Source organism: Orcinus orca, chromosome 13, assembly GCF_937001465.1.
Source record: "Orcinus orca chromosome 13, mOrcOrc1.1, whole genome shotgun sequence".
Lineage (NCBI taxonomy): Eukaryota > Metazoa > Chordata > Mammalia > Artiodactyla > Delphinidae > Orcinus > Orcinus orca.
This window is the reverse complement of record NC_064571.1, coordinates 56,619,654-56,632,598: the sequence shown is the minus strand read 5'-3', so window position 1 is coordinate 56,632,598 and position 12,945 is coordinate 56,619,654. Positions and strand designations below refer to the sequence as shown.

Genomic DNA, 12,945 nt, shown 5'->3' with positions numbered 1-12,945 from the left:
ATTTAAATATTATTACATTTATAATAATTTTCCCATTACTCTTCATTATTTCCATAAGACTTGGAAATGCAACACTTGGAGTAAATACTGTTCTTAATTAAAGTTTACCAAAGATTCACCATGGACCGTTTCTTCTGTTAAGTAGCAAACCATTTATTTTGTGAATTTCCTGGGTCATCCTTGATCCAAGTGGAAACAAAGTTCTTTAGGATAACTTTCAAGTTATGAATCATAAAACTCTGTCACAATCTTCTGCTTGTTAGAGCCCACTGTCTGCAGAATGAACAGTATGACTTTCCTCTCTTAAGAGCTGCTAACCAACATGGGAGATTTCTTAAAGTCTTCAGGATGGTAAACTGAATTCCCATGTTCTTTTCCTGCCTTGCTACTAGGAAAACCTCCCGAATTTCTCCAACCCACCAGTGCTCCTCCCCTTGTTTACAGGACCTTGGTCCTTAGTGTATCTGCCATATAATTAAGTGGTTCATATACAGTATGTCAGGTTCACAAGCATGGGTTTTATCTCACTAGCTAGATCAGAAGTTCTTCAAGGATGAAAAACCTTTTTCCTTTACTTTGCATCTTATCCAAGACCTCATGCTAGCTAGGTATACAATGGATGTTTAACAGCTACTTAGTTAATCTATTAACTGATTGGATTTTAAGTTTGAGAGTGAATGGCAGCAATAGGCCATGGATTATCATCGTTGTCAGAAATTTCACCTAAGAACGAGGCTGTCTACAGATCACTTGTTCTAACATGACCTGAACTGGCCTACTGAAGTAACAGATAACACTGCAGAAAAGCTGGTCCTTACAAGTTTTGTTTTTCTAGCTTGCTTTGTCAATGCATTCCATTAAGAGGTGAACTCCTCATTCCTTTTGCTCAAAAACATATTTAGAAAATGGTCTTAAAGAGATCTGGCACCAGAGATTAAGTTGGCCAGGCCCCCCTCTAGGAACTGAGAGATAAAAATCGGTGACAGATGTCAGAGGTATCTTTTTATGCCAGAACTCTTCGCAAAAAAGCCACACGACGCAGAAAACATGATTTCATTCCACACACTGAACCTCAGGTACCCCTGGGTAGAATCTGGAAATTCAGAAGGCCATAAGCAAAAAAGCCCTCCAAATAAAGCACTAGCTAGGCAGGGCCATGGTAAAAAGGAGACCAAGTAGATAGCTGCCCAAACTGTGATTTCACCAGCATTGGGAAACACCTTCTGATCTCTGCTTTTAGGTCCTCTCTTATGTAAGGCCTAAAATTCCATCACCTAGATTCCTCACTTTATTTCAAAATGTGTATCTGTGTAACACAACAAACAGCCCCAAGGAAGGTAATGACTAGGGTCATTTACATGTCTGTACGAAAGGAAGGAGTAGGCACAGGTTTGGCTTATAGGCAAAGGGGAGAACTGAGCACTCAAAAAAGCCCTGAGTGGAACTGAACATCTGCACCTTGACAGTCTTGCTCAAGGCCTGGCCTGGTATCAAAGTCATATCACTAAAACCAGAGGTCAGGGTTTCTACACGTTAATGGAATGGCAGGTCCCTTTTTTTCACCCAACCATTGTTAGCAGATCAGAATGGTATAGGGAGACTCCTAACCTTTAATCCCATTCTCTAAGGCTCATGGAATTTACCAGTAACCACAGGACAGGTGGAGTTCTGAACCTCTAGGATGGCCAGGCAGGAGGAAGTGCTGTGGTAACAGCACCAGGAAAGTCCTATTCTCAAGTATTTTTACTTGTAATGGGCTAGGACTGGCAACTCCTTTATTCTTTCTACAGGCATCTCTGTTTGAAGTCTGGACAACAAAGAGTTATCTATTTTAACCATTCTTCAGAAAAGCATCTCTGACTTTTCTCAAAGACTCAGATGTTCCTTGTACTTGTCAGAAAACAAATGTGGCTTCAGCCAACATCTGAAATGGAGAAAAATATAGCAACCACCAAAAAACGATAATTAAATTAATAAGGAATGCTTTTCAGACATAACATCCCATAGGCCAAAAAAATGTTTTCAGAACTACAGAGAACAAAGTTATAGAAGTTACTTAGAAGCTAAATTTAAGTGGATTAACTGCTGAAGGGGACCATGCAGGGGCAGACCACTGTGACCTGTGGGCCACGAGAAGTATGGCACCCCCACTGGTAGGTGGAGGAACCCATGAATGACAGAGTATCTTTTTATGCCAGAACTCTTCGCAAAAAAGCCACACGATGCAGAAAACATGATTTCATTCCACACACTGAACCTCAGGTACCCCTAAGGGGTACCTGAATAAAAATGTACAAATATGTGTTACAGGTTTAGAGGCAGGTTTATCATTTCACTGCACATTTAGAATCTACAGCCAGGTTGTTCAGCTATTCTAAAATAAGACACCTCAAAAAGATGCCTTGATGGTCATCCGGCCCCACCTCAGATGCACTGCAGAAATCTAAAAAATATACACAACATATGATCAGTTTTCCTTGATGACATTCAACGACCAGCAGCTCAGTATTATGGAAATCTGTTCGTTCTCTTGATGCAGAATGTTAACTCTCACAAAATTCTTCCTTATATTAAAATCTGAAATCTATCTCTTACTTTCCCATTGGGAGCACAAGAGAGAAATGATGTGCCTTCTGTCATACGGCTGCCTCTCAAATATGTAAAGACCATTACCATGTTGCCTCTAACTAGTCTTTTCCAGTCTAACTATTTCCAGATGTTTAGCTTCCTCCTCATCTTGGTCACCTTCTCTGGATAAATATTAGTTTATCAGTGACCCTCCTAAAATGGGAAGCCCACAGCATAATAACATAATAGCAGAATGATATGGGTTTAGTCTGACCAGCAGAGTTCAGGGGGATTATAGCCTTCACTACCTAGAAGCAGCAACTGTGTCATACTGCTTCCTCAGGGCTCACCAGGAAATCCCATTCCCCAAGATTTTTTCATAAAATCTGCTATGAAACCGACAGCTCTCATTCTATATGTATGTAATTTTGACTTCTCTTTACAAAATCAGAACATGATATATATCTCTATTAAATGTTATCTTGATAGTCTCAGCCCATCAATCCAGTCTTCCAAGGCTACTTTGAAATCATATTTTTCAATTATGGACTATATTAGACATACCAAATAAAAAAGAGTAGAGAGAATAATATAACAGCCATTTGCCCCAAACCCAGCTTAAGAACACATCACAAATAAAACAAGCTCCTAATATATGCTTCCTTAATTTTATCCCCTCCTTCCCTGCTTCATAAAGGTAATGGCTACTAGCCTGAATTTGTGTCTGTCACTCCCATGCTTAAAGACTATTTTGAATGGGAGTCCGTCACCAGTTATATTTCTCTTATATGCAAACCTAATAAGCACGCAATCTAGTCTGTCTTCATTTTAAGTAAGTAATTCAAACGCTGAATAAAGCAGCATTGGCCTCATCTATCAGACTCCTAATCCCATCAAAACAATGAGGTGACTCAGGCATGACTAATTCTTAGGGAATCCTTACTAGCTCTCAGCAAATAAAGTATGAAGCACTTGCAAGTAATACATTGAATGATCCAGTCTAAAACAATATCAACACAATTGTTTGGTCACTGATAAAAATATGCCTTTTCCTCTCTCTTTTGAAATCTTTCTGCAAGCTCTGAGGATAACATTCCCATGCCACACCCCCCCCAAATTACTGACTTGGCTCTAGGCTAACTTGTACCTGAGGCTGTAAGTTATCTGGGTCCAAGGGTTTGCCTTTATCCACAAGAGACAGTGTTCTTTTTCTATCACCTCACCTACATCTGGTTTCAGGGCCTTCCTTCCAGTTTACTGGCAAAGACAAAGCTGAAGCAGGAGTTAAAAACAGTCTGCCCTCTATCACCTTATACCATCAACCCCTTCCTCTCTCTAGAATTTTTCTTAACCAACAAACTAAGGGGCTTTTATCTGCTATTTTGTAGTCAGGATTATCCCCATTATACAGACTGACAGCCTGAAGCACTAAGGGGCCCACTTTTTCGTGCCACATTAATCAGGAGGCTTTCCCCCACGTATTTTGGCTTGTTTATAATTCTATGACCTCCCTCCTCCTCTTATCAATTCAGGCTCCTCTCATTTGGCTCTAAAGCCTGCAGCACAGTAGCTGCAAGGTGGACCTCCAGATCCCTTGACTGGATAGCAGTCAGGGGAGAGGAGGTCAGAGTCCAGTAAGGTCTCAGGTCATAGGCTCATAAGGCCAGAGAGGACCCTGGGTAATGTCCAATACCTTAATTTGATAGAAAAGGAAACCGAGGGTGTGACCTTCAGAGAGGTGAAGTCAAAATAAAAGCAAATGTCAGAGCTCACATTAGAGCATAAGATTCCTCAAAGGGCAGGTAAAACAGAAAACCCAGCTGAGCCTCCTTTCTACATAATCACTAACCAGTGGGATATGAAATATGGCTCCAACACTGTAAGACTAGGAGTCCCTTAAGTACTTCATAGATACACAGATCTGCTAAGACACAGTGTTTCATTTCACAGTTAGTTTCGTTTTTAGGTTAATAATTCAGCCTCTGTGCCCAAACCTGGGCTACGCAGAGAAAGGTACCAAAAATGAAAAACCGAAAAAATCCATAGCTGCTTCTCCATGGAAAGAGATTAAGATTTATTTGGAGGGAATAAGTATTGAGCATATAAATTACAATATGATTCAGTAATGATGACTAGTAAGATAAGAGATTTAAATTAATGCTATAGCTATTCAGAGGGAGAGAGGATTAAGAGCTGGGGTGGAGAGAAAGGGAGGTGGGTATGCCTTCTTTCCCAGCAGTGTCTCAACAGCCCTCTGCCTGATTTCTTTCTCTATAAAGCAAATCCTGCCTTCTACTTATCACAAGGATTCTGGGAAGACAGAACAGATAGAAATGTGCAACCTTGGAGGAAAGTTCCTGGTATTACAATCACAAATGAAGGTGGAAGCCGACTACTGTCTACTGCAAAACCCCAACTCTACACGATGGCAAGGAAGATCTTTCAACTTCATAACCTGGGTAAGGAGTAAGGTGATAATTCTTGCATTATGCAACTTTCAAGGAAAAGAAAACAAGAGTCAATATTATTTTCCAATATCATAGGCTTAAAAGGCCTAAGTCTTAGTTTTTGTACTCCCTACCCCTCCCTTCTTCTTAAGACTGGTACAATCAAAAGGTTCCATGAAATATTTAAAAAATACATAAAATGTATATTTTCCAATTTTTGTTTTGATTGTTGACTACATGTTTCAATATCACAACTAAAACAGTTTCCATTGCATACATAGGTCGCTATGGGTGATTTCCACTGCCACGTGTTTAATTAAGATTGTATGGTTATTTGTACCTCAAAATTTTTCACAAAACAGAAAGGCAGATTTCACTGAAAATTTACCTAAAGTGAACAAGGATTGAAATGATTTGGAGAAAAACATACCAAAAGTCATTTGCAATGAAAATAAGTCAAAAAGGGGGTAGGGTGGGGAGATCCTTTTAAAAGCATCCCAGAGTGAACAAAAGGCAGTAGAGGGATTTAATCCGATGCGGAGACCTCAGTTATCTGCAATAGAAGGCACTTTTTGCCTCACACACACAGGTACCACACTGGTCCAAGGAGGGTACAGAACCTTGCTCAAGCATCACAGCTAGTGAATAAGTGGCAGAGCTTAGAAAGAACCAAGTCTCTTGAGTCTTTGTTCTGTTCAGGATTGCCAAGGTTTGAGGCATTTTTGGTTTCCTACAGCTCGTCAATTCAAACTTGAAGCTTGCTTGTGAAAGGGAATTCCAAGGTGTGTGTCCAGAGATATTCTGGTCTCTAGAAAGCCCCGGACACGTGGGCACTAGTGAACTGTAATCAGGGAGCTAGTCAGGGTCCCTTTTAAAGCATGCGTCACTCTACTCTGTGGTGTCTGGACTGAAGGGGGTGAATGGCCTTAAATTGAAGGCATCATCTCTGCATGGAAGAGGGCTGTGTATCTGGATCCAGCACAGCATTAGGCACATAAAATACACTCGATTTGAAAAAACCTTGTAAACAGAACACTGGGATTAACATGATCATTTCTGTTCCAAGATGATACAACAAATCATAGCTGTGCACACACATAACTGTGGAAGATCCACATCAGAAGCTTCTAAGATTTAAGTTAACAAAGAAAGGCAACAGAGATATAAGCTTGGATTCCCAAATGTGGAATAAGGGACAAAGGTACAAATAATACTTCCTAACACCTCACAGAGAGGAAGGAAATGGCAGGTAAGTATATGTAAATCAAAGGGAAATAAAAAGCTGTCATCAGGGCTTTTTTTTTTTTTTTAAATTTTTTTGCGGTACGCGGGCTGCTCACTGTTGTGGCCTCTCCCATTGCGGAGCACAGGCTCCGGACGCGCAGGTTCAGCGGCCATGGCTCACGGGCCCAGCCGCTCCGCGGCATGTGGGATCTTCCCGAACCGGGGCACGAACCTGTGTCCCTTGCATCGGCAAGCGGACTCTCAACCACTGCGCCACCAGGGAAGCCCTCATCAGGGCTTTTAATCTTCTCATTGTACAACTGATTCACTTTAGCATAGTCAGAGCAACCTCTGTGCTACTCCCACTAGCTGAAAAATTTTGCTTTAGCTGAACTCAGAGTATCCAAGAGCCTGATTAGAGCTCTTCCAAGTACGTAAATTAATACTAGCAATGCCACAAAAATAAAACACTGCCCATCCACTTGTGCATATATCCGTCTTTTCAGCCATTATCCCAAGTCAACACAGCCTAATCTTTACCATGATTAGAACCACAAACACTGCCTGGATTGGCAGGTTTTTATGATCAATCTTTCACTTTCTTCATGAATAATTTTCTCAGAAGTATTTTAAATCTAATGTGTATAGTTTTACCAAATTCGCTATTAAAAAAATCTTTTTATATAGTTCATCTCTCTGGTGTGACTGTGAACATTTTAGGGTAGCACATGGTTGTCCTGGCAGTAGGTTGATGAAACCCAAAACTGGGTTTTCTAACTGTAAATCTAGGATCTTTCTACTTTCTTTTCAGGAAAGAAAAGCCAGGCTTCTTCTATCCCAGGCCACAGACTGGCCCCAATTACCCCAAGCAATGATCCCACAGATGTAAGCCTGAGAGAAAGCCTGCACCCAATCAAGCCACTGCCACCACTGGAAAAGCAAGGTCAGGAGCAGACCCCACTGCAAGTGGGGCATGACTTCTACATCGTGAAAATAGCCTGCACTTGGATCCACTGCCTAGATACAGGCTCCTAATCGCTCCTAGTTGCATAAATTTCAGGGCCCTTGGGGCTACTCAGTGTAGCCAAAACTCTTAACTACACAAAAGGGAGTTGGATATTTTGGTGTAATAGAAAGAGGATACCCAACACTCTTGACAAGCCCTACAGTCTTGGGTTCATATTCCAACTCTATAAGTGAGTCGCTTTCTGAACCTCAGTTTCCTCAACAGGTAAAGAGAGGTGTAACACCTCCTCTCAGAGTCATTGTTAAGCAAAACGCCCAGTTCAGTGCCTGGCAAACAGTGGAGACTCAACAAGGTTGGTCTACTTCCTACTGAATTCTCTGCTCAGAGTATTTTCTTGCTTGTTCTCTGAATTCCTGGGTCAAAAGCTACTTCTGATAAACCTCCCGAATAGCCTAACCAAGTTCCAAGTATAGTTTATTAAAATCATCTCTATGTGTGTGGTTCTGATAATGTTTGATATCTCAAATTCAATCTTGCTACTCAATGTGTGATCTGCAGACCAGCAGCCTCAGCATTACCTAGAAGTCTGTGTGAAATGCAGAATCTCAGGCCCCACCCCAGACCTACTGAATCAGAATTTATGAGATCCCCAAGTGATATGTTTACATCTTAAAGTTTGAGAAACACTGCCTATAACATACTTGGACATTCAATAAAACAGAGCCTACGGACACTCTAAGGAATCCGCTATGGCACTTTTGCTGCTGGTGGTGCTCTATGAATCTTTATTCAAGTAGAAAGCAACCACTGATTAAGGCATTTTCACTGGAAGGACAGGAGAACTGTACATTTCTTTCTTTGTGTTTCTGAGTTAAGAAAAAGAAGATGCGCTAAGTACATTAGCCTTAAGGCAATATTTAAATCTCCTATGTTCACGTGATCTTTGTATATGTAATAAGTGCTCTGAGTATAATTAGTAATATGAGCTTTCTGATTATATGTAAACCAATAAATAACAGGAAGGATACTTTCAACGTAGTAACTTCTGGTTTCTAGGATGTAACACCTATCAGATTGATTAGAAATAAGCTTCCACAGGGCTTCCCTGGTGGCACAGTGGTTGAGAGTCCGCCTGCCGATGCAGGGCACGCGGGTTCGTGCCCCAGTCCGGGAGGATCCCACATGCCGCGGGGCGGCTGGGCCCGTGAGCCATGGCCGCTGAGCCTGCGCGCCCGGAGCCTGTGCTCTGCAACGGGAGAGGCCACAACAGTGAGAGGCCCGCGTACCGCAAAAAAAAAAAAAAAGAAAAAGAAAAAGAAATAAGCTTCCACAAATTGGATGTTCTCAACACAGGACGATAAAGTTCTAAAGCGTGTCTTTGTTTCTAATGTACACTGTGATTCTGTACATGTGCCTCCCCCAACCATCAACTTTCTGAATTATTTTTTAGTTCTTTCCAGTTATATGTGAAAGTACAATTTTTAAATGCTCCTGAAAGTTAAATTTATGACCCAAATTCCTAAAATGAATCACCAAATGCTGGATACGGGAGGCTGGTAACTCTGTGTATCAGGAAACAAAAACCAATCTGAGTGAGTCATCTCTGTGATCACAGATAACACAGCCACAGCCAGGGCTTGGCGCAAACAAATGGCTACAGCAATCACACACCAGAATCTTGTGTTTAATGGTTTCTCACATTAAAATGCATCAGTCAGCTCTGTGAAACCAGGAAGTGGAACCCAGGACACCACATAAATAACAAGTACACTCTCTTGAGTTGGTTATATTTTATCCTTCTGCTGTATTTCAATTTTTGGTAGATACATAAAATGAAGGTACTGTTTTGTCAAGAGGTAAGCAGAAAGGTAAAAGCTAACTAATATCACAGGTTTTCTGAAATATTTCATAAGAAAATTTCAATACTTTTTGGAGGCCTGTTTATTGAGGCCTTTGATCCAAAATGAAAAAGGTGATCAGAAGCTGGCGAATGCCTCAAAAAATTGTAACAAGAGGAAGTGGTAATAGGCTGTAGAAGCAGAAAAGCCTGTTATCATTTGATTCCATGTGTAATCTTTATGCATGGCTTTTTCTCAGGTACTCCAAGCTTGAAAGGGAAGATGAGTGGGAAGTGAACTCGTGCTACACAGCATTGCCATCTAGATGTTGCCCCTTGCAACCACCAGCAAACTCCTCCAGAGTGAAGGACCAGGTGTCCTCTTGAACCCCTGGACAGGGGATATATGCCAGAACTGAGCCTGCCCCATGCTGGCCAGGCTCAACACAGGGATAATGCAAACACCCAGGCTATGTTTATCAAAAGGGGGTATCTCCTATCAACACCACACACCCATTAGCAGGCAGGACTCCCAGAAAACACTACTTAAACAGTAGACATGAGCTCCTAAACCCACCATCTGAAACACTGGAGACCAGTTGGGGGCAATGGCAATAATCCCAGGCCCCTGCCTTCACAAGAATCCTCCCAGAGTTAAAAAAAAAAAAAAAAAAAAAAAAATCTATAATTTTTGAAATAGAAACAGGATTAAATAGCTCCATAAAGCCCCCATGCCCACTCCCATTATTTCCATGAGGCATACACTACCTCATAATGAAGGGAATAAAAGGTGCCATGCTGAGAGCAGAACAGGCGCCATCCATCGGGGAAGGGTAGAGCCTCCCCAACACCAAAAGTAAGAGAAACATGCTGGGATGATGGTTTAGTTCTCCTGTATCACTGAAAAAAGAAAAAAATTATTGTACATAAAAGATAGGCAAGGCACTATCTTCAAACGTTTTTCTCATTAAATAATTATGTATGACATATAAAGTGAGACTATGATCAGCAATAATTTTCCTTTTTGCGTTTTTTCCTCCATTCACTTCATATTTTCTTAGTGTGTAAATGAGGAAGAAACTGGCAAAGCCGTGGATTGGGCTTTTGCACAGGATTCTCTTCTCAAAGCATATGATTTGATAATTCGAGTCTGCTGTTTTGATTTCAGCTGTTCAGACATTAGAGAGGTGTTTATTCCAGAGTATGAAATGTGAAACTTTTAACATCCAAATGTACTTAAGAAAGCGTGGACAGTCACTTACTAGGGCCAGAAAAGCCTGTCTGCACAAATTACTAATGTGAGGAAATGGATCATAAACAGAAGTAAAATTCACTGATGCGATTTTATTTTCTCATTACAGACAATTGGTATAAATTCATGCCAAGTGCAAAAACTGCTAAAAGAATAAAATGGTCCATGCTCTAAGATGTCCATTCTAAAAATTATACTACCAGCCACAGAATGTGATTGAAAAGACAATGGTGAACTTTTTTATCTGCTCTGATCAGACTGGAAGCCCTCTTAATAGCATTATTTTGTGTTTCCAGGGTCACTGGCCATCTTCACTCAAGTAGAATAGTACCATTTCTGATCACAAGTGACCAGATTAGTCAGCTGCAACAGGCCAGTGATAAAAAAAATGACAGGTGTGTGTTAAAGCAAACTCAATATGTAAACACACAGATTTTGAATATAAGAGGAAGAAAATGATTCTTAGAAGACATCACCATGTGCTTCTAAAAAGCTAACTCCTATAAAACACTAAAAACTTTAAAAATAGGATTTTTAAAATGTAAAATATAATATAAAACCCGGATTTTATACAACCTTTCAGGTACATATCTACTACAGAGTGTCAGGCAACATGATGTATTTAATAAAGACGCACTTAAAAAAAATCCATCTATGTTTACAAGGAAGGAGCTGATTAAAAATTGCTGCCTGAAGGGAAAAATCTTGAAGTAATTCACATCCTTGATTTCACTTTGCCCCACCCTATTCTCTTCTTACCTGTCCACGGTATTGGCTACAGTTTCCAACTGTTTGAGAAGAAAGGGATAGAGTTCGGGGAAACGAGAGAAAAATTCACTCCCTGTCATCCTGTGGAGAGAGAAAAAGAGATAAATTACTATCATTTATTCCTTCTGATTTGATAATAAAGCCTTTTAATTTATTTTTTAAAGAATGACAACAAAGATCATTTGTTTGAAGATTTAATGAAATAAAGTTAAGAACAAAACTCACATCTGAAGAATTTAACAATCAATAGAAACAAGAGATTTAATTTGGATTTTGGAAATGCTCTTAACGCATGGAATTTTATCTCAAAATTTAAGATTACATACTCTTACAAGTATTTAATATTAACTTCTGACAGGGAAGAAATATGCAATTTGTGAAAATGCCAAGTTTCCACAATTGATTTGGACTCTGAGTATAGTCAGCACCTGGTGGACTGAGACTGACTCAGCTTCAGTAGTAAGGGCAAATGTAAAACGAGGTTTCTCGAAGTCGGCACCAATGGCAGCTTGGATGAGCTCCTCTTTGTTGTGGAGGCTGTCCTGTGCATTGTAGAGGGTTTAGCAGCCTCCACAGCTTCTACCCACTAGATGCCAGTAGCTCAACACCTCCTCCTCCCACCAGCTGACAACCAAAAATATCTCTGGACATTGCCAAATGTACCGAGAGGGAAAAAAAGGTTCCTAGCTGAGACCCACCGGTCTGGAGCATGGTTATCAGAAGACATGGCATGTGAAGCTCTGGAGCGCCAGTCTGAGAGGGCTACCTTTTCCCTCTTTATAAATACTGCCCCCTGAACTCTGACAAGATTCTGAAAATAGGTCCTCCAACTGTACAACCGACAAAAAAGCTCAAGCTAAACATAGCGTTTGGTGTTAAGTACTGTCTCCAAAACTATTAAAGAATTACTCTGAAGGGGTAACATAAATATTCCCCAACTTGCCCTTCTTAGCAACTCTAGATGCATGCTCCTATTAATGAAGACCCCAAACATCATTGTTTAAAAATTGGGGTTAAAAAAATTGGGGTGTATTTCACACACAGTGAAATGCTCAAACCTTAAGTGTACCATTCGATCAATTTTCACAAATGCATACACTCATGTAATCCAACCCTATGAAGCCTCAGTAATTTTCCATCATCCCAGAAAGTTCCCTTGTGCCCCTTTCCCAGTCAATTCTGAATCCCCAAAGCAACCATGATTTGATTTCTATCACCACAATTTGGTTTTGTCTATTCCAGAATCTCATATAAATGTAATAATGCATTACATAACTTTTTGTGTCTGGCTTTTTTCACTCAGCATAAAGCTTATGAGATTCATTCATGTTATTCAACATATCAATAGTTTGATTCTTTTTGAATATACAAGGTTGTTTATCCATTCTTCTCTTGACAGACAGGGACTGTTTCCATTTGTTGGCTTTCATGAATAAAGCTGCTATGAACATTCTTACACAAGGTTTTTTGTGGACATATGTTTTAATTCTTCTTAGAAAACTGACTGTTTTCCAAAATAGTTATAGCATTTTACACTCCCAACAACAAATAAGCCTTCTAGTGGCTCTATATCCCTTCCAACATTTGCTGTTGTCTTTTTTTCCATTTTAGCCATCCTTGTGGGTACGTAGTGGTATTTCCCCATTATTTTGGAGAGAAGTGATTACTTTTGTTTGTTGCATACTTTTTAAACTTTACCACATGTTATAAATTTTCTTTTATACCTATTTCATATTCAGTAAGATCAAATTTTTTAAAAAGTCCTTACTCTATCCCTTACTTTATCCCTTATTCTATCCTTACTTTATCCTCAATAAATAAGTTACAGATTTATTGAACATTTACTGGACATTTTATGTTAAATAAGCTCATATCCTTTTTG

At 40.0% G+C, this 12,945-nt stretch overlaps 1 protein-coding gene and 1 long non-coding RNA gene across 4 annotated transcripts in view; one reads left to right on the top strand and one right to left on the bottom strand.

Annotated features, from left to right (window-relative positions):
* Positions 1-12,945, bottom strand: part of THADA (THADA armadillo repeat containing) — a 314,026-nt gene that overhangs the window by 168,120 nt on the left and 132,961 nt on the right. For all 3 annotated transcript variants that reach the window (XM_033419175.2, XM_033419174.2, XM_033419176.2), the window contains 2 exons: positions 11,055-11,144; positions 9,812-9,943 (listed from right to left, as the gene is read on the bottom strand). In XM_033419175.2, the coding sequence (XP_033275066.2) occupies positions 9,812-9,943; positions 11,055-11,144 (222 nt within the window). The remainder of the gene's footprint in view (positions 1-9,811; positions 9,944-11,054; positions 11,145-12,945) is intronic.
* LOC117199472 (uncharacterized) lies at positions 4,468-8,233 on the top strand. Its single transcript, XR_004480720.2, has 2 exons — positions 4,468-5,027; positions 7,051-8,233. It is a non-coding gene; the product is annotated as an uncharacterized LOC117199472 (long non-coding RNA).